At 37.2% G+C, this 20,798-nt stretch overlaps 1 protein-coding gene across 16 annotated transcripts in view; it reads left to right on the plus strand.

The window, feature by feature from the left end:
- The window catches only part of MGA (MAX dimerization protein MGA), a 132,764-nt gene that overhangs the window by 92,778 nt on the left and 19,188 nt on the right, over positions 1-20,798 (plus strand). For 9 of the 16 annotated variants that reach the window (XM_019725430.3, XM_019725431.3, XM_019725434.3 and 6 more), the window contains exons 10-15: positions 8,010-8,236; positions 9,554-9,727; positions 10,850-10,922; positions 12,245-12,762; positions 15,028-15,325; positions 16,732-17,358. In XM_019725430.3, the coding sequence (XP_019580989.3) occupies positions 8,010-8,236; positions 9,554-9,727; positions 10,850-10,922; positions 12,245-12,762; positions 15,028-15,325; positions 16,732-17,358 (1,917 nt within the window). The remainder of the gene's footprint in view (positions 1-8,009; positions 8,237-9,553; positions 9,728-10,849; positions 10,923-12,244; positions 12,763-15,027; positions 15,326-16,731; positions 17,359-20,798) is intronic. The other 7 variants (XM_019725437.3, XM_019725438.3, XM_074327883.2 and 4 more) reach the window with 6 other exon arrangements.

Genomic DNA, 20,798 nt, shown 5'->3' on the forward strand with positions numbered 1-20,798 from the left:
GTTACTTTTGCACCAACGTATAAATTTATTGAGCCTTAATTTGGGGTGTACTGTGTGGTCTGTCCTGGAAAATGTCCCATGTAAACTTGAGAAGAATGAATTCTTTGGGTAGAGTGTTCTGTATATGCCTGTTACCTCTAGTTGATTTATTGTGTTGCTTAGGTCCTCTATTTTCTTACTTTCTGTCTGTTTCTTTTATTCATTATTGTGAGTAGGGTATTGATGCCTTTTACTACTGTTGTAGAACTGTGTATTTCTGCCATCAGTTCTATCAGTTTTTGCTTCATATATTTTGATGATCTGTCAATTAAGTGTGTAAATGTTTGTAATTATTACTACTTCCGGATATATTGAAACTTTTATTAATATAATGTCCTTTGTCTCTTGTAACCTTTTTGATTTAATTTTTTTTGTCTGATATTAGTAAAGCCACCCCTATTCTTTTTTGATTATTTGCATGGAATATTTTTTTCCATCCTTTCACTTTCAGCTTATTTGTGGCTTTGGATCTCAAGTAAGTCTCTTGTAGACAGAACATAGTTGGATCATGTGTTTTTGTCAGTTCTGCCAATTTGTCTTTTGGGAGAATTTATTCCATTTACATTTAAAAGAATTATAGATAAGGAGGGACTTCCATCATAGTGCTATTTGTTTTCTATATGCCTTATAGCTATTTTGTTCCTTATTTCCTACATTACTATCTTCTTTTGTGTTTAGTTGATATTTTGTAGTGAAATGTTTAAATTCTTTTCTCATTTTTTAAAATGTATATTCTATAGCTATTTTCTTGGTGGTTACCTTAGAGATTACATTTAACATCCTAAAGTTATAATACTCTAATATGAATTTATACCAGCTTAACTTAAATAACATACAAAAACTATGCTCCTTTATAGTTCTGTTCTCACCCCATTCAGTTGTTGATGTCACAGTATTACATATTTATACAATTGTGTGCCCTCAGAAATAAAGTACTAATTTTTTTAAAACATTAGTTCTTAAATTATGTAGAAAAAATTTGAATTACAAAGCAGTTACAGTAATATTAGCTTTCACATTAATTTTTTTGTCGTTAAATGTAGTAGTCTTTTAAGTCCTGTAGAAAACAAAAAGTGCAGTTACAAACCATTGTTTATAACAATACTAGCTTTTACAGTTGCCCACGTGTTTACCTTCAGTGAGATCTTTATTTTTCCATGTGGTTTTTATTGTCTAGTGTCTCTTCATTTCACCTTCCAGAAATCCCTTGAGCATTTCTTGCAGGGAAGTTTAGTGGTCACGAATTCGATCACTGTTTATCTGTAAATTTCTTAATTTCTCCTTTACTCTTAAAGGGTACTTTTGCCTTATACAGGATTCTTGGTTGATAATTTTTTTGCTTTTAACACTTTTTTTCTTTTACCACTTATCTGCTGGTCTCCAAAGCTTCTGATGAGTAATCTGCTCATATTTTTATAGAGAATCCCTTGTATGTGATGATTCATTTCTATCTTGGTACTTTGAAGAAAGTTTGAAGATAATGTGTCTCAGTGTGGATCTCTTTGAGTTCATCTTACTTGGAGTTTGTTGAGCTTCTTGGATGTTTTTATTCATGTCTGTCCTCAAATTTGAGTAGTTTTCAGCCATCGTTTCCTAAAATATTATCTCTGTCCCTTTCTTTTTCTGGAACGCCCATGATGTATATGCTGGTTTGCTTGATGGTGTCCCTTATGCTTTTTGCTTTTCTTTAGTCTCTGCTTACTGTTCCTCAAACTTCATAGTTTCCATTGTCCTATCTTCCAAGTTTATTGATTCTTTCTTCTGCCTGTTTAAATCGGTCTTTGAATGCCTCTAGTGAATTTTTCATTGTAGTTTTTGTGCTTTTCAGCTTCAGGATTTCGTTTTGGTTTCTTTCCATGTTTTATATCTCTTCCTTGATATTTCCGTTTTGTTCACATAAGGTTTTCTTGTCTTTCTCCACATTTTTTGTTTTATTTCTTTGAGCATCTTTAAGACAGTTGTTTTAAAGTCTTTGTTATACCTGCAATTAGGTCCATTTTCAGGGATAGTTTCTGTTGGTTTATTTTTTCCCTTTTAATGGGCTAAGCTTTCCTCTTTTGTTTGTATGCCTTAAGACGTTTGGTGAAACACTGGGTATTTGAATCTAACAATGTGGTACTCTGGAAATGTGATTCTCCTTCCACAGGTTTTGTTTGTTGGTTAGTGTTTTTGTTTCTTTGATTGTTACAGGCTGTCTTTGTGCTGAGAGTCAGCCTGAGGTGTAAGTTTAAGGTCTTCTCAGGTCTTTTCTGAGCCTTTCCTTGGGCGTACATAGTCACTTCCTAATTTTCCTTGTATATGCAGTTGTTTTTGAATATTTTAATCTTTAATATCTGGCTCCTGAGAGGGGAACGTGTAAAATGAAGCAGGGGGAGGGTGTTGGCCCTCTGAATCCCCTGGCAGTCACTTAAAACAGAGGGGGGAAGGCTTGTAACAATAGGGAGGAGGTACAACAACAACAACAGCTGCCTGCCTCTTTGTCTTCACCTCTGTGATCAGAAGCAGCAACCAGCAACCAGAGCAGAGACCCCTCATATTTGGAGGACAGGGTCCTTTTCCCCCCACTTGTGGCTCTCAGAAGTTTTGTGCAAATTGTTGCAGGGACACATGCACAGCTTTCTACCTTGTGTCTGGTGGGTGGGGCAAGGGTAGTTACTACTGTGCTAAGAGCTGAAATTGATCAATTAGTGACAGTTTACTGTCCAAGTCTTCTCCTTGGAAGTTGCAAACTGCCCACAAACTCCAGAGTTCCAGAATAGTTTCATTCGGCAGATTCTGCCAGTGCAATTGTTCAGAAGGGGATGTAGATTTCCTTGTGCTACCCATTCTATCTTCCCACAATCCTCTCCAGGTCCATCCTTGATTAAAAATGTTAGCAAGCAAAGTGAATATTGTAATGGTGTCACTTCTCATTTTCATCTGCAATTTCATTGCAATCCTAATAAAAATATTGACAGCTTTTTATGTGAAACTTGAAAAGCTAATTCCAAAATTTATATGGAAATGCAAAGGACCTAGAAATAGCTAGGGCAATCTTAAACAATAACAAGGTGGGAGGACTTCCTCTTTTGGATGTCAGAACTTAAAAACTATCACATTTAAGACAGGTGACTACTGGCTTGAGTATAAAGTCAACAGATCAGTAGAACAGATTAGAGAGGTGACAATAGATTCAAACATATATTGACACTTCATTTAACAAAAATGGCAGAGGAGTAAGGAAACAATGATCTTTTCAATAAATAGTGGTGGAATCATTGAATATCCTATATAAGGAAAAACAAAACTTTATTTAGTTCTTACACCATACATAGAAATAATTTCTAGGTAGATTATAGACCTAATTATGAAAAGCCAAACAATACAACTCTTAGAAGATAATATAGAAGAATAATATGACATAATATCTCCTATTAGGAAAAGATTTCTTTCTTTTTTTTTTTTTTTTTTTTTTTTAAAGGTTTTTATTGGGGGAAGGGGAACAGGACTTTATTGGGGAACAATGGTCAAATTGTTGTCCTTTCAGTCTTAGTTGTGGAGGGTTCTGTTCAGCTTCAAGTTGTTGTTCTTTCAGTCTTAGTTGTGGAGGGCGCAGCTCAGCTCCAGGTACAGTTGCTGTTGCTAGTTGCAGGGGGCACAGCCCACCATCCCTTGCGGGAGTCGAACCGGCAACCTTGTGGTTGAGAGGACAGGCTCCAACCAACTGAGCCATCCAGGAGCTCAGCGGCAGCTCAGCTCAAGGTGCCGTGTTCAATGTTGGTTGCAGGGGGCGCTGCCCACCCTCCCTTACGGGAGTCGAGGAATTGAACTGGCAACCTTGTGGTTGAGAGCCCGCGCTCCAACCATCAACTGAGCCATCCGGGAGGCAGCTCAGCTCAAGGTGCCGTGTTCAATCTTAGTTGCAGGGGGCAGAGCCCACCATCCCTTGCGGGACTCGAGGAATTGAACTGGCAACCTTGTGGTTGAGAGCCCACTGGCCCATGTGGGAATCGAACCGGCAGCCTTCGGAGTTAGGAGCACGGAGCTCTAACCGCCTGAGCCACCGGGCCGGCCCAGGAAAAGATTTCTTAAGCATGACAGAATAAAACACCAGTCCTCAAAGATAATTCATTTGATTAGTTAAGAATGAGAAATTCAGGTCTTTAAGACAATAAGCGAGTAAAAACGTAAGCTGTAGTGAAAGAACAGATATTTGCAATACTTAACTAAGGACCTGTACGCAGAATATGTAGAGAAGTCCACAAATTACTCAGAATTAAACAGTTCCATAAAAAATGGACAAGATTTTTGAGGTACTTCATAAAGAGGGATGTTGAACATCTCGTTCATAATCAGGCAAATGCAGACTAAATCGATAGCAAGATTCTACTACATGCCTGCCAGAATGGTTATCCTTAAAATCCTGTGATGATATCAATTGTTGATAAATGGGAACTCTCATACACTGTTGATGGGAATATAAATTGGTATAACCACTTTGAAAATAATTTGACAATATCACATGCCCTTGATCTAGTAGTTTGATTCCATAGTAGCCAGAAGAACTGCATTGTACAGTGATGTTTTTGGCACCATGATTCACAATAGCTAAAACCTGAAAACAGCTCCAGGTATCTAATAACAGTAGAATGAATAAACAATAGGATGAATAATCAGTGGAATAGTATAATACAATAATAATAAATGAATTATAGGTATGTGCAACACCGGAGATGTATTTTACAAATTCAGTGTTGAGTGGAAGAGGAAAAGCTAGGCAAAAGTGTGTGTCTCTGATTACATTCATATAAATTGCACAAGCAGGCAGAATTAAGCTGTGATGTGTGCTTTGGTGTTAAAAATGGAAAGCAGGAAGGTGGCTATCATTTAAGTGATACTCTTGTGGGAGGGGACTGTGGTTGAGAAAGGGCATGCACAGGCTTCCAGAGTTGATGGTAATATTCCATTTCTTGACCTGTTTGGTGTTTACATGAGTGTATACGTGTTACTATGTATTAGGCTGTATATACATTGTTTCTATGCTTTATGGGTATTATATTTCATAATAAATAGATATGAAACACAAAATTGGGAGGAAGAGATACATAGTATGCTGATTATTAGCATAGCAGTTTTCTGGGACTTCTATCTCTAACTGTTCATTTATGAAACACCTGTGGACACTGCCAGGAGTGAGAGGAGGCAGGATACACACAATTAAAATGAAATCGTCTCTAAGAGGTTACTGTCAATTTGATGAAACAGGTGTGTGGTAAACATATATGTATTTACTGTAATTTTAAGTGCTACAATAACAAAAGTGCTGTAATGTTTTAAGTGTCATGAACAAAAAGCTTATTGGGAATGTAGAAGCCAGAGTGATAATGCCAGGGGACTTTGGGCAAATAATACCTATTAGGCAGTTGCATAGAAGTAAGGGGATACCAACCACTTCTTTCTTGAAACAGGTTTCCATTCTTGTTTTCTGTGAATGTATGCTACTCAGGTTCTCCCCTTAATCCCGCCTCTTCTAGCTCCTTTTTTCTGGGTTTCAGGTGAAGAGTAGGAGGATCTGGAGTGTGTTGTGAACAGGAGCCCAGAATGCGTAAAAGAATCAAGTGGATTAGGGCATAATGGAGTATGAGGAATTGGTCTGTTGTTCTTGGACTTGTGCAGCGTCTGTCCGTTTTCATGGCTTCAGATGTAGTCTCCGCCAATGACAGTCCTGATTCGCATGGCTTACCCTATTTGATTATGTTGCTGTCACTTCAGTCTTACATGTCCTAAGAGAACTGAACTGTCTACCCTTCTCAATCAGCCCCTTTTATGGTTTTCCACAGTTGAAACTTTAGTTGTCTTTGATTCCCTGTGAGGGAGTAAGATGTTTTTAAGAGCTTTTCTTCAGAAGTACTGTACTGTGCATTTTGTAGCTACTATTTTCTTTTTCTTTTTTAAATTTTATTGGGGAATATTGGGGGACAGTGTGTTTCTCCAGGGCCCATCAGCTCCAAGTAGTTGTCCTTTGGTCCAGTTGTGGAGGGTGTAGCTCAGCTCCAAGTCCAGTCACTGTTTTCAATCTTAGTTGCAGGGGGCGCAGCCCACCATCCCGTGCAGGAATTGAACCGGCAACTTTGTTGTTGAGAGCTCTTGCTCTAACCAGCTGACCCATCTGGCTGCCCTGTAGCTATTATTTTCAAAAGAAAAAGATAAAAAGGGAGTTTTAATACAATTCTTAGCTTATGGAAGCTTAAAAAAATCTTTAAAAGATGATTGAAAGAGAGACCTCTTTGCCCTGAAGACACTTTTATTTTTGTAATAGAATATGCATATGAAATAATTAGCAACACTAGACTAAAGTTTTTACCAAATGAGTGGTAGAGCCTCTGTAAGTACCACCTTTATTGTGAGGGCATCCCTGATTACCCTTTTTAAAATTGCAACACTCCCCCTTAAAATATGTACTCATACATACTAACTACATACTACTTATTTCCCTTCTCTTCTGCTTTGCTTTTACTCGTATGCACTTAACCACAATCCAACATACTCTTTTTAATTTTTGTGTTTATTACCTGTCTTGCCCTCTTCCTCCCAACTTAAATGTAAGCTCCATGAAGGCAGGGATTTTTGTCAGTTTTGTTCATTAGTATATATTCATAGTAAACATTCAAATATTTATACATAAATGAATATTAGGGTCTTAGAAGCTTTGTGAATTATGTGTGATCAATGAGCTAAGCAAGGTTATAAAAGTTGGATAACAGAGACTGCTAGCTAGCTAAGTAATTGGCTCAGTCACTTTCTAGCTCTGAAGATTTTTTTTCTCCCCATTTTAATCTTTAAACCTTTATTCAACATTTAGTGGTTATGCTCCGAAGGATATAAGCTGTAGGAGCCCTTTAGACAAAGTCGTTCTTTACTAGTGGGGTGTTAATATTCAGAGCAAATAAACTTCTTATGAAATCAGGTAGCAGTTTGGATTCTCCTTTGTTGTGAAAGATTGTTTGAAATAAGTATTTGAATTAAGTGTGACTGCTGCTCAGTCACATTTTATATGACTTTTGGCAAAGATTTTGGATCTTTGACTTAGAATCATCTATATCCTCTCTGAGGACTGACCATTAAAATGCAAAATACAGTGTTCGCTTCTCTGTACCTGTCTTCTATGGGATGGGTAGTTTGCTTAAAGAATAAAGTCAGAAGCCTCTTAGATCCTCCATTTAATTTGGTTAAGTAATCAATGCATGTTTTCCTTTGTATAGAACTGCTTGATAGTATGATTTCATCTCATTTGGTTTTCACTGCTTTTCAATTGATGTAGTTTTGCTCCTATGCTGAGTTCACTCTATCTTATAACAGCTCAGTCTCTGAAGTCAGATTGACGGTTTGCTCCTTGATTCGGCCTCTTTCTGTTAGGTTATTCTGATTCTCAGCTTCTATAAAATAGCAATAATATGTCAAGAAGTATTGTGACAGTCAAATGAGTTAAAACATATTAAGTGCTTAGAATAGTTACATAGTAAGGTTCAACAAATATTTGTAAAATTAAATAGTATAGAATGGTTATTTTTCCAGGGTAACAGAAAAACCTTTTCTGACTGTGCTAAATATAATAGCATCTCCTGTTAACTTCTTATTCCTTACCCTGCTGTATTTTTCTATGAGGCACTTATTGTTTGATATTATGTTTATTAGTTTGTTTTCTCCTACTGGATTATAAACTCTATGAGGACAAGGATTTTGTTTTATTCATGGCTGTGTTCAGTTTAGAGCCTGAAACACTATCTGATTTATAATAGTTATTCAGCAAATATTTGGTTAAAAGATGAATATATTAAGATGCATGAGGGCAACTAAAGGTTTTTTAGGGGTAGCTGATTGTTTCAATGAATTACTGTTTTTTTAATGAGGGAGCATATTTTGTATTGACAGTGCCTCAGTGACCTTTTGTTGCCAAAAGCACCTAAAATCTTATCCTTCTTTTTGTTAAGCTATATGTGAAACAGAGCCTGAACAGCCTGTTCGGCATTATCCATTATGGGTGAAAGTAGAAGGTGAAGTAGATCCAGAGCCAGTTTATATCCCAACGCCTTCTGTCATCGAGCCTACGAAACCATTGTTGTTGCCTCAACCAGAAGTTTTATCTACTACTGTGAAGGGCAAACTGTTCACTGGAATTAAACCTGCACGGGCATATACTCCCAAACCCAATCCTGTGGTAAGTCTGGAGTTTTATCTTTTATCGCAAGTTGCAAAAGTCATTTATAAAGATGATGGTTTTCACTCAGATTTTTGGTTTACATTCTGTGAATCATTTTGCTTTCAGGTAATAAACCACATCTTTTCTGATTTAATCAGTTTAGCTGCGGACACTTACAAAATGTCATAAAAATAGAGGCGAATAGTAGTAATTCTTAAATGTAGCCAAACTTCTTTTCAGGAAGATCATATAAAGATTGGCTTTCTAAAAAAAAAACATGACTTGCAAAACTCTGTTAAAGATACTCTTAATTCCTATAGTGTAGTATATTGAGTAATTGAGGTGTAGTACATATTAGTAGAAAACCATTACGAAAAGGCTTTAAAAATAATTGTCATCTTCTTAAAGCAAATTTCTTTATGTACTGGGGGGTGCCAAAAAAATATATACAAATGGACACTTTGGTCAGTGTTGCTCAAGCAGTACTTCGCCGGAATCAGAAGTGTCTGGACGCCGATGGTAACTACTTTGAGCACCTCTTGTAACTGCAGAAGTCAAACGTGACTTGTATTCATCTTTTGTTAGCAGTACATATTGAGTATTACAACTTTAATAGTTTTCCTTTCTTAAAATGTGTATACATTTTTTTTTGGCACCCTCTGTATAATAATAATAGTAAAGTTCAAAGCTTTAAAATAACAGTTGATATGACTTTGTGAAGACTGATAGGTAAAAAAGCTGATAAACATTTCTGATTATTAAATCCATTTCAATCTTCCTTGTCAATTAAATTGAAGGAAGATCCACAATGCTATTCAGTGTGATCTCTGTACCAGTGCTGATCCAAAACTTTTATCAGTCTGTGGTGAAATAAGTACATATAGAAAATAATCGTAAATATTTAGAAACTTTCACAGCAAGTTAATAGTCTTTTTATGTCTATGAAATCTAATACTAAAACACTTGGGCTTGTATTTTACATATCTTTTATTTTTCTAGTAATTTATTTTGTATTCTTCTAGTAATTGCTTTTGTATTTTACAAAAATATTAGTCTGTGTTAGACTAGTAACTAAGATATGTGTCCTTTACCACAGATCATTTGAGAAGCACTGCTCTGGTGGGTTCTGAAATTCCTTGATAGAGAACCCGAGCCTTTCTGACTTCCCCAAGATTCAGCACAATATGAACTGTATTTGTACTATTTAACTTTTAAGTTTACAATTAAAAATTTCGAGTGATGTAATAGAAAGAAAACTTAAACATCCTTTTACTTTTGGAGTCCAGGAGACTTTTCCCCCCATGTATGGAATGTTTTGTTGTGTGAAACTTACAGATTCGGGAAGAGGACAAAGATCCAGTCTACTTGTACTTTGAAAGTATGATGACTTGTGCCCGAGTTCGAGTATATGAACGAAAAAAAGAACAGAGACAGCCATCACCATCCCCACCCCCATCATTTCAGCATCAGGGCTCATGTCATTCTAGTCCTGAGAACTGTAGTGCAAAGGTGAATAACTTACTGCATAATTTCTCTTTTTAACTTTTAGTTCCCTGTTGCTGGTGTTAGAATTTGCATTATTATCAGAATAGTTCAGAGTAATTCTTGTGGGTCAGAGAAGGCTTACTTGATGTGTATTTCAATTTATCTGTTTCTCTGCCTACCAGTTCTTTTTTTGTTTGTTAGGGGAATGGCAGGCTAAGGGTCGTCTGGGTTAGGAAACGGGTATTACGGGGTTGGGGGTTGGGGGACCATCGTGTTGTGGGGGCCGCAGGATTAGGGGGTGTAGAGGTTAGGGAAGTGTCAGGGTTATGGCGGGGCGTCGGATAAGAGGACTTCAGTGTTACAGGGCATCGGGATCACGGGGCATCGGGGTATAAGGTTCAGGGGCTTTGGGGTCAGGGGCACCGGTTGGTATCCAGAGGACTGAGAGGCACAGATGCGGCTCCCACAAGCGGCCTCCTGTGTAGTGCATAGCGGGCGGGCCTGTGGGGCAGTGTGCGCGCCCCTGTACGGGTTGGGGGAGCTGCTGGCTAGTCCTCCCCACAGGGCTGTATCCCGAGTTCCCCTCCTGGGGGGTGTGAGGAGTGGCGGGGGGGGGGCTTTGGGCAGCGACTCATCCGAACCGTGTGTTCCGGTCACCGTGCCCCAATGTCCAGTCCGCGACACCTCTGCATACCGATTCTAGAGAACTGTCCCCATTATTCTTTTTAATGGTAATTTTAAAAGGTTTAAACATTTCTGGTTTTAATTAAATCATTCAACTATAATTACTAGGATTTGCACCTTTGTATGTAGGTGAATTTTCTAAATAACTGAAGTTTATTTTAGCTGGTTTAATATTTATTAAACATCAAATATTTTTCCATCTTTATTATAAAGTACATTGTAAATTCTTGTCTTGGTGACTCAGTCACTATTAAGTACATTACAGAACAAGACTACTTATTTTTGCCACGGGCTGTATAATATGATAGTAATGCAGCTGTGCTTGTAGATACGAAGCTGTGGTCCTTTTAACCTTTCTACTGCTTTCAGGCTTCTTTGAGAGATTTAATGCTTATGTCCTAGTCTCTTTTGATATTAAATATATGTTGAATTGAAGTATTTCTGTGTTATTCCCTTCTTCAGGAGCCCAATTTGGAACAGCAGCCCTTGAAACCAATTACCTGTGACCTGGAGGACGATTCTGATAAATCACAAGGTCAGCATGAAAATGAGATCTTACCATTTGATAGTAAATACATAGGTGTAGATTATAATAAAAACGGGGAAATATGTCCCAGAATACATCCACGTACCCTGTTAGCGTCTCTTAAAAATAGAGCCAGTAGATACATTTTTTCCTATTTTTTGATCTATCGCTCCTGTTCTGAGAAATAAAATTTATTCGTTGATATGGTATGTTGTTGCAAGAGACATTTATGATGAGGTCAGTGATTTTCTTTTTTTAAACCTTTTTTCAAACCTCAGTAACATTGACATCATTAACTATTGAAATTTTCCCTCAGGTTCTCAATAGCCATTGCTATTAGAGAAGTGCAGAAGGAGAAAGGATGGAAAATTGCTGATTTATCTAACAGGCTTCTGCCAGATCTTTGATGAGTAGTAGTGTCTAGGGAGTTACCTCTTTGTTTTTGGTTTTGCTTCCTAAGACTTTAGACACTTAAGCAGCAGTGCTTCCCAACTTTGTTTTTCTTTTTGTTGATGGCATGGTATACACAAACAGGGAAATGTTTCTATAAGCACACTGAGGCAAGTGAAGGAGGCTGCAGGGGTGGAAGGATCCTGCCATAGCCCGCATGACCTCCCTGAAGGCTGAGGGGATCTCTGTCCTGACGTACCTGTAACTGGAGCACTTTTGTTGGGAGGCTCTGCTGTAGCAAACTAAATGCCCAGTGAAATACACATCTAGGTAACATGTTGCCATGAACATAAAATGTGGTGAGTTGAGTAATCTGCGTATAATGTAGAAGTGAAGCAATCACATCTAGAGGCACAAAAGTAATTTAGAAGTATTTGCAGTAGAAACTAGAGATAGAGTGCACTTAAAAAAACAACAGAGAACACTCTTGCTGTTCTTTAGGATTGACTCTACTTACTACATGGTATAAAACATCTTGCAAGTATCTTTGCATTGCGTGTATGGGTAGCAGAGCACTAAACTACACCAAATAAGCTTAACCTTGATTATAGGTCATGCTTTGTTTGCAAGATAACACTTTCAAATGTAATAGTATGGCTTTTTAGAGCAGTCTGAGCTGGGGCTCCCCTTTTATTCAAGAGCCTAGTCAGCAGGATAGTGAAGACTACTGTAGTCTGATTCTCTAGAATCTTTCTTTTTCCTGGAAAACTCCCAGATTATGAGTGTTAAATTACTACTGAAAGGGCATGGGAATGAGACACAAGGCAACTGTTGAATTTCTATACCCCTGGCACTTTTCTGAGAACTCAGGGAAAGTAAAAGTCTTTTCAAAATTTGGTACAAAATGCTGTGATGCGGAATATCTTTGAATTCTTTATCAGAAAAGAGCTGGAAGTCTTCCTGCAATGAAGGGGAATCCTCTTCTACCTCCTATGTGCATCAGAGGTCACCTGGTGGTCCCACCAAACTGATAGAAATCATCTCAGACTGCAACTGGGAGGAGGATCGGAACAAGATTTTGAGCATCTTATCCCAGCACATCAATAGCAACATGCCACAGTCACTTAAGGTGGGCAGCTTCATCATTGAGTTGGCTTCTCAGCGAAAGAGCCGGGGTGAGAAGAACCCCCCTGTTTATTCTTCTCGTGTGAAAATCTCTATGCCATCATGTCAAGATCAAGATGATATGGCTGAGAAATCTGGATCAGAGACTCCTGATGGTCCATTATCCCCTGGGAAAATGGATGATATCTCTCCCGTGCAGACAGATGCCCTGGATTCAGTAAGGGAGAGATTACATGGAGGCAAAGGTCTGCCCTTTTATGCAGGGCTTTCTCCTGCAGGGAAGCTTGTGGCCTATAAACGTAAACCCAGTTCAAGCACATCTGGGCTTATCCAGGTGAGAATTATCTTTAATCTGGATGTAGCACCTTTTTGCATTTAGGTAACATCTTGATTTTTCAGAGCCCTTTGTGGGCCTTATGTCATTTATCTTCACATTTCCTGGGAACTGGGTGACAAAATCATCTCTTTTTGTAATAGGCCTAGGTTAGGTGCACACCTGGAGCGAGTTTTGGCACATTTATGAAAAATGTAGAGCCCTTTATTCTTAATAATTTTCTTTCTAGTGTTCCCAGAAAGTTACTCCTCTTAAACTTTATTATCTGGGCTCTAGTGATACTTTGACAACCAAGCAAGGATAGTAAGGGATCCAGTTTAGTTCTTGGGATTATTAGCAGATAGCTTTCAAAACAAAACAGGGTGAAATTGATTTTAAAATAGGCAGTATATGTTTGGAAACTTGGAGAAGAATTTAGTAGGGTATTATTTAAATATGTAAAAAAAATTTTTATAATGAGCCACAATTTACTTTTTTCTTTTATCTGATTCATAGGAGTTTTGCCAGTATAATTGTTGTAGGACAAATATCTCTATCCTTATTGTTTAGTAATTCAGGCAGGTTATATTAGTAAAATTACCCTGGCATGTAGAAAATCCTTTGAAAGAGAAGTTCTGAATGAAAATGTAATCATAATCAAAAAGGTTTTCTCCTCTTGCTCAGTGACATTAAATGCACTTTTATATCAGAGTAGCAAATATGTGGAAGTGTCTAACATTACTACGGTTATTGGACTTTATTAGCTTGACCACTGCCCTGGGCTAAGGACTGTCCTAATAATAATATAGCTGATCTCTTTAATTAAAAACTTCTTATTGCAGTTTATTCTTGGTGGTCCTATATAACTGCTTCTGTTGGCATTTCTTAAACTCTTTAATGATGAGGAAAACAGTGCTTTCTCCTTATTTGTTGATTGATACTTTGAGAGCAGAGGCTTACCTGAAATCATTTCTAGAGAGACTAGACTCCCTGAAATACAGGCATAGAATTTTGTTCTCTTCCCCTGTCTAGGACTCAGAGAGCCACCATAAAATGTGAACTCGCATAAGCAGTCAGGCCGCTGCAGGCTTTGGGGGAGCTGCTGAGTGCTCTTCAGTCCAAGTCCCAAAGGAGCAGTAGAGATATCTGATCTGGACTCCACAGAGCCTGAACTACTGTGTAGTAAAGTTTACTTTAGGATGGAAAGATCATGTTTATACCAAACTGAGGCAAAAGATATTCCTGATCTATTTGGGAATAATCACAATTTTATTTAAGTAGCAAAAACTAGTTATGTTTTGTGTCTATGAAGAGAGAGTGGCTTGCTGTAGCTGTTCTCCTTACCAGTTCCCTATTAGCTTCAAGAGAAGGAGTTTCTCTATCTCAGTCTACTTCTACTTCCCTCTTTAAATGATGTAAGGGAGGGACAGAAAAGAATATCTGCTCTAGTCATCCAGCAATATGACTTAGAGAACATGGGTAAGAAACTTGGAGTTTTTGTTTTGTTTGTTTTTTCTTCGAAAAACAAAACAAACAAAATACTGTCCTGCTGCCCAAGATGGGCAGTCTATCAACTCAGGCAGTAGCGAAGAATCTTTACTTCATTCATTGTTTTACTTTCTTCTGACAATTTAGGGAGTATTTCTAAAATTACAGTGAGTTTCTACTAGCAGTTACTCTTGAGCCCAAGTTTTATTCAAGAGATGAAAACAATGTCTTCAAAGTTAAGTTTTTAGAAAACCGGAAACTGAGGTGATTTTGTGACTTAGGTTATTTTAACAATGACTTTTGTGTAACTTAAAGTACGCTCACCATGTATTTCCCAAATGTGAAGTATGCTTGAAAGCACTCTTGTGAGAGACCTTCAGTATGCTTCTCTGGTCTCGTCAGAGAGATTCTGTGGAACATAGTTACTCATTTTTTGCTGATGATTGTTAATAATGTAACCAGAATTGCTTATTGACAAGTAAAACAATTAGATGATTCCTGAGATTTAACTGTATCTTTCACATATCTAGGATGCAGATATGATGAGTTTCTAAGGTTCTGTTTCTAAATTATTAAAATGAAAGATGAGATTAGTTCAGACTATCAGATGACAGAATTTTTTTTCTCACCTCCTAGATACCTCCTTATTATGCCAAATGGGAGAAGTCCATTTCTTTTTCCCTTTAAATCTGAAAAAATAGACTTTTAAAACCTTGTAAAAATGAAACCCTTGTCAAGGGAGATGAGTTAGCAAGAGAATTTTATCTTTACAGAATTTCTCTTTGCCACTTGTTTCAGGTTAATGGTAAGAGTTACCCGCAGGCTAAGTTGCTATTGGGACAGATGGGGGCATTGCATCCAGCCAATAGGCTAGCTGCTTATATCACAGGCAGGTTGCGACCCTCAGTCCTGGACCTCTCAACCCTCAGTACTGTCATCTCCAAGGTAGCATCCAATGCCAAGGTGGCTGCATCCAGGAAACCACGTACCCTGTTGCCTTCAACATCCAATTCCAAAACGGCATCCTCCTCCGGCACTACAACAAATCACCCCGGGAAGAATCTGAAGGCATTTGTTCCAGCAAAAAGACCAATTGGTAAGTTGGACTATATATATGTTTTGGAAAGGCCTGTCACTTGGTGTCGAGCCAGTGGATACAGTATGGAAGTTGTAAACATTAGAGAAATAAAGAATTTGGCATTATTCTTATTCTCGATGTACATCTGGCTTGAATTTTTTCTTTTACTGTTTGGTAACTCTTCTGATGACCTATAATACTGGATGACTTGAACTCTAGTTAGTTTTACAGTTACTTCCCAGACTTTTAGACTTTTATTAATGTAGAAAAAGACTTAGGTTTTTCAACTATGTTTTTAAAAACATAAGACATATTCTTAAATTCTTTCCCTAATTTGGTATTTCTCCTAACAGGACGGGTATTTTTGGTAGCAATCATATGTATGTATGTTCCTTGAATTTATGAAACCAAGGAGTTAGCGAAATCAAAGTGGACTGAGTTAGTATAGGCTTAAAGTATAGAAGGCTCTTGTAAAACATAATTTTGAAACATTGCTTTATTCACCCCTGTTCTGTGAATTTAAACTTCTTTTACTTAACATTTCAATACTAGAGTCTATAATACATTACCTTCTTGAGAGCATTTATGTTTTAGCGTTGACTATATACAGTTGGTTTATTGAATTCCTCTTTGTGTTATTTCACATCTATTTAGGTATGTTAAGTAAAAGTGTCAGTTACTGTATTTTTTCCTCTAATAGGAAATTGAAGTCTCTGGCTGAATGCTGGAGTTGCGTGAAGATGGAGGATAGGCATTGTATGCGTTAAAAAGAACTCATTTCACCTCTTTTTAAAAAGTAGATTTATCTGGTGATTTTAGAAATAGAGTTTTTTTTTTTTGTTTTCGAGGAAAGAAAAGCAGGTTTATTCAAAATGCCAGCATTCTATGAGGATAAGATGGTGGACTCCTGTCCAAAATCCGTCCCCCCCAAAATAAGCAGTCGTACTCTGCCCTCTCCTGAAAAATGTCTTCATATGTTTTAGAAATATGTAAAACTTAACTGTCCCATAAGAGGACAGCAATAAAGAGATGGAGGTGCTGGGGCAGAAAGGAAGTGGCAGAAACAAGTTTTAAAATTAGAGTTGGGGGGGAAAATCTCCTTCTTACTTTCTTTACCTGTTTTAGTGTGCTGCTGTATTGTCTTTTTAGTGTAACTGGCAATTTGGCTATATTGTGTAGCCAAAGATGTTTAGTAGGAGCACCCAATTTTAATCCCTTTCTTGTTAGAATTATAAAGGGGTTTGGTTTGGGTTGAGGGAAGTGTTTGATTTCTATGGTTGGAAATTGGCACTTACATAATGCAGGTAGGTAGTACCTGTAAGAAATTGACCCAGTGGTGCACACGATAAATGTTGATAAACACAATCACTTAGAGGATAAAATATGAGAACTGAAGATTTTGACCTGCAAATTTTTATTTGCAGCGGCTCGACCCTCTCCTGGTGGTGTGTTCACACAGTTTGTGATGAGTAAAGTTGGAGCCCTGCAGCAGAAGATACCTGGAGTTAGCACACCCCAACCCCTAACAGGGCCGCAGAAGTTCAGTATCAGACCTTCTCCAGTAATGGTCGTCACACCTGTGGTTTCTTCTGAGGCCGTTCAGGTGTGCAGCCCTGTGACTGCTGCTGTCACTACTACCACCCCTCAAGTATTTTTAGAGAATGTTACTGCTGTGACACCTATGACTGCTCTTTCTGACGTGGGAACTAAAGAAACTACTTGTCCTTCTGGTGCCACCACTGCAGGGGTTGTTGAGGTCTCTGAAACTAATGCCAGCACCCCTGTAACACCTACCCAGTCCACAGCCACTGTGAACCTTATCAAAACGACTGGCATAACTAGCCCCGTGGCTTCAGTGGCTTTTCCTAAGTCTTTGGTAGCATCTCCTCCAACCATAACTCTTCCTGTTGCTTCCACTGCCTCCACCTCCATAGTCGTGGTGACCACAGCTGCATCTTCCTCCATGGTGACCACACCAACTTCATCTCTTGGCTCTGTTCCCATTATCCTCTCAGGAATTGATGGGAGTCCACCAGTGAGCCAGAGACCAGGTAAGGCCTAGATGTTACAAGCTGGTTTCCTCTACAGCTGTTTATATAACCTTGTGGTTGTGATAGGATGATACGCCTAGATAGGGTAACAGTGTAGGTGTTTCTGCTATGACATGATACACGTATTCCTGAAAACCTTTGCGTTCTGCAAAATTGAACAATAAAAATAGTAGAGCACATGGTTAATACAGGGTTAGGACAAATCACCAAAAATCTATGCAACCTTGTAAGCAAAGGCACTAATAAAAACCATAGCTGGGACCTTGGAGATAAATTGAACAGCCTTGACGGATGGTTTTAGTGGGACTGAAGATTTCCTCAGGTTATTAAAAACATTAGAATGGAAATGCTGCCTGAAGGATACTGAAATCATGCCTATGGGAGTGGAGCTCTGAGCCAGTAAAGCAGCCGTTAAGGTGGGCACAGAAGGAAGGGCAACCTGCTGTGTGCTGAGAGCTAGGGGTACACCTCTCTGTGGAGGCAACCCAAATGTAGGGGCTCCCTTTTTTGGGGGAGCCAAAAAGGGGCTGGTGCTTTTTTAATTTAAAAAGAAAAACAGAGATCACAAGGTTTTTGCCTATGTGGCAGCCAAGATGAAGACTTTCTCTTTCTCCTTGCTGAAGATTAAAATTCTAGGTCCCCTTGCCTAGAAAAAAATCATTTGTGAATCAGCCCAACTCCCATATACTACTGACATTATTCAATTTACTATATACAAACGGATTGAAATAGAAATAAGGAGGCATATTTCTTTGCGTAGGACTCTAATGTATTACATGTTTACCAATTATTTGGTTAAAATTTTTCTCTTGTTGGCTTAGGTTAAGTGAATTTGAAATAGGAATATCTTATACTTTTGTAATTTTTTAAAAAAATTTTATTTTATTAAATTTATTGGGGTGACAATTGTTAGTAAAATGACATAGATTTCAGGTGTACAATTCTGTATTACATCATCTATAACTTTTGTAATTTTTATATCCTTATTCAACCAGCTAAAGTAAGTAGTTTTCTTAGTGTACTCAAAGAGGAATTGCTGTAGAAGAGTGAGATTTAAGGGGAAATAAATAGCCGACAGCAATTCTGTCTTGGTTATTGATATTTTTACTACTAAATATTTTTGCCTTTAGTGACATGGTCCAAGACACTGTTGATGTTTTAGGAAAGAAATGATTTGGGAGTTAGTTCATAAGTTGAAGTTCTGTTGAAAGGCAAAGTGAATCACAGTATCAAATGTGTTGTCTTCTGCTTCTCCCCACTAAATAAACATATAGAAAAGGCGAGTTTAACATATCATTTTGGAAGTGAGATTGTTGTTGATGAAACTGCTTTGACTTCCTATTGAATCTCAAGGTTCATATCTGCTCATATTTTAACTGGTTATGTTTTCTAAACCATATGGATTCTAACCTTTATATTTTTAATTCTATCATGAAACTAAAGTCATTTAGCTTTTTGTAGTTTATTGTTTCTCAGATTTCAGTCACTCCGAATATACATTCATATAATTTGTTCTCATTCCTATTTTACTGTATTAATGTTTTTATTTAATCAGCTCATTTGTTTACTTGAATGTATTTTAAAAAGGAGCAGTCTTACTGTAATTGGAAAACAACATCACTTGCAAAAATAGAGGTTAACCCTGTAAATAAATACACTGTAAACAATAATAAAAAATAATGTATTCTAGCTAGCTACTATAATGTAGTAATCTTAGCATATGGCTTGTTCTCTCTCTGTTAATGAAGAAAGCTAGAAAATGCTGGCATAATATTAAAGACAATATCAAAGACTGGTACTTCTGTATATAATCAAAAGATTAAAATTGAAAAGGGAATTACTTGCTGACAATGTGATATGGTTTATTCTGTATCTATACACTACCTAAAACCTAGTACCTTCTGTAATACCCCTTGAGGCAAGGCTAATCTTAACGGATTTTCTTATCTGCTCTTTTATAAATGGAGCTGACTCAGATAATTGCTACTTCTGAGGAAGTGGTATAATTTTGTTCTAGGTTCATAAAAGGGGGTCTCAACTCAGGCACTTTATGATATCTGTGACTGTTTCATTTGACTTCCCTTCTTTTTCTCTTCCTCCTCCCACGTTTCAATAAATAATGCCAATTAAGCATGTGTGTTAAAGGCTGCTTTCATTCTCTGAATTGGAGAAATTTAATTTTGAATCACTCTAAAACTTAATTTAAATAGAAATGTTCAGGAAATTAATGCTTTAACATGTTCTTAATTCACATAAGATAGATTAATTTTTGTGTGTGTAAATTGCACACTTTTTTTCATGAACAGTTTGGTCCTTGTGTTTTATTTCATTTTCAAGAGAAGTCCTGGATTTTCTGTATATAATTTGTCATGTAAATATTGAGTATGACTTTCTTTTAGAAATTTGGTATGTTTCGTGGGCAGAGTGTCTGTTTGGCTATCACATGTTAAGCTATTGTTTGTTTTGTTTGGTTTGTTGATTTTCTGTTTAGTGATAAACTAATGAAAATATTTATTAATGATGATAAATAAGTTTACTAAACTTGAACGATAATATTAGATTAGTTTCATTTATGCTTCGTATCGTTATTCCTACCTTTTTATCCCCATGGCCAGAAATCTATCTGTAGATTACTCATATTATTTTTTCCCCATGTCTTTAGTATTTCTAAATATCTCTTCCAAAGATTAAAGTGAATCTTTAGGTACTATTAATGGTTTGAAATCTCTTTTAATTCACATCTTCATTAAATTTTTGCTTTTTCTATTTATTCTAAAACTGTCTTTTACCTCTTCCTGATCAGGCTTTATTTCCCTGCTACTTTGAGGTCTCTTAATTTCATTCCATTTTGGGGGGGGGTTATGTATTTTTTCCCTTATGAAAAATAATTTCTACAAATATTTGTGCTTATTTGTGAATGAATTTTAAAAGCCAAGATGTTTTTTATACCTCATAATTTTTAGTCCTTGACTTTATCTTATTTGAATATAACCTGTGAAACTAAATCGAAGTCTAGTTAAGTGTTAGCAGCCTGAATTTTAAATTTCATCATGAACCATCTCTAGTTTTAATGAGAATCCAGATTTAGAGGCCTGTCTGTGTTTTTCATTAGGCAGAAGCATTGTCCCTCTAAATGTACCTCTTGACAATTGTGCTTCCTTTTATTTATTTTTAATTTTAAGTTTAGTTTTTTATTAGTTTCAGGTGTACAAAGCAACGTAATAGACATTTAAACCCCTCATATCCCAGCCCCAAGCTACTACTCCTCCAACGTCTTATATAGCTATTACAATACCATCGATTGTCTTCCCTATGTTGTACTCCACATCCTGTGACTATATATACCTATATATTTAGTTATAGTTGACATTCAATATTATTCTACTTCAGCTCTTCAGGTGTACAGTGCATTAGTCTGGCATCTACACAGTCTATGACGT

The sequence above is a fragment of the Rhinolophus sinicus genome, chromosome 3, assembly GCF_057876585.1.
Source record: "Rhinolophus sinicus isolate RSI-liver-muscle chromosome 3, RSI-T2T, whole genome shotgun sequence".
In the NCBI taxonomy this organism is placed as follows: Eukaryota; Metazoa; Chordata; class Mammalia; order Chiroptera; family Rhinolophidae; genus Rhinolophus; species Rhinolophus sinicus.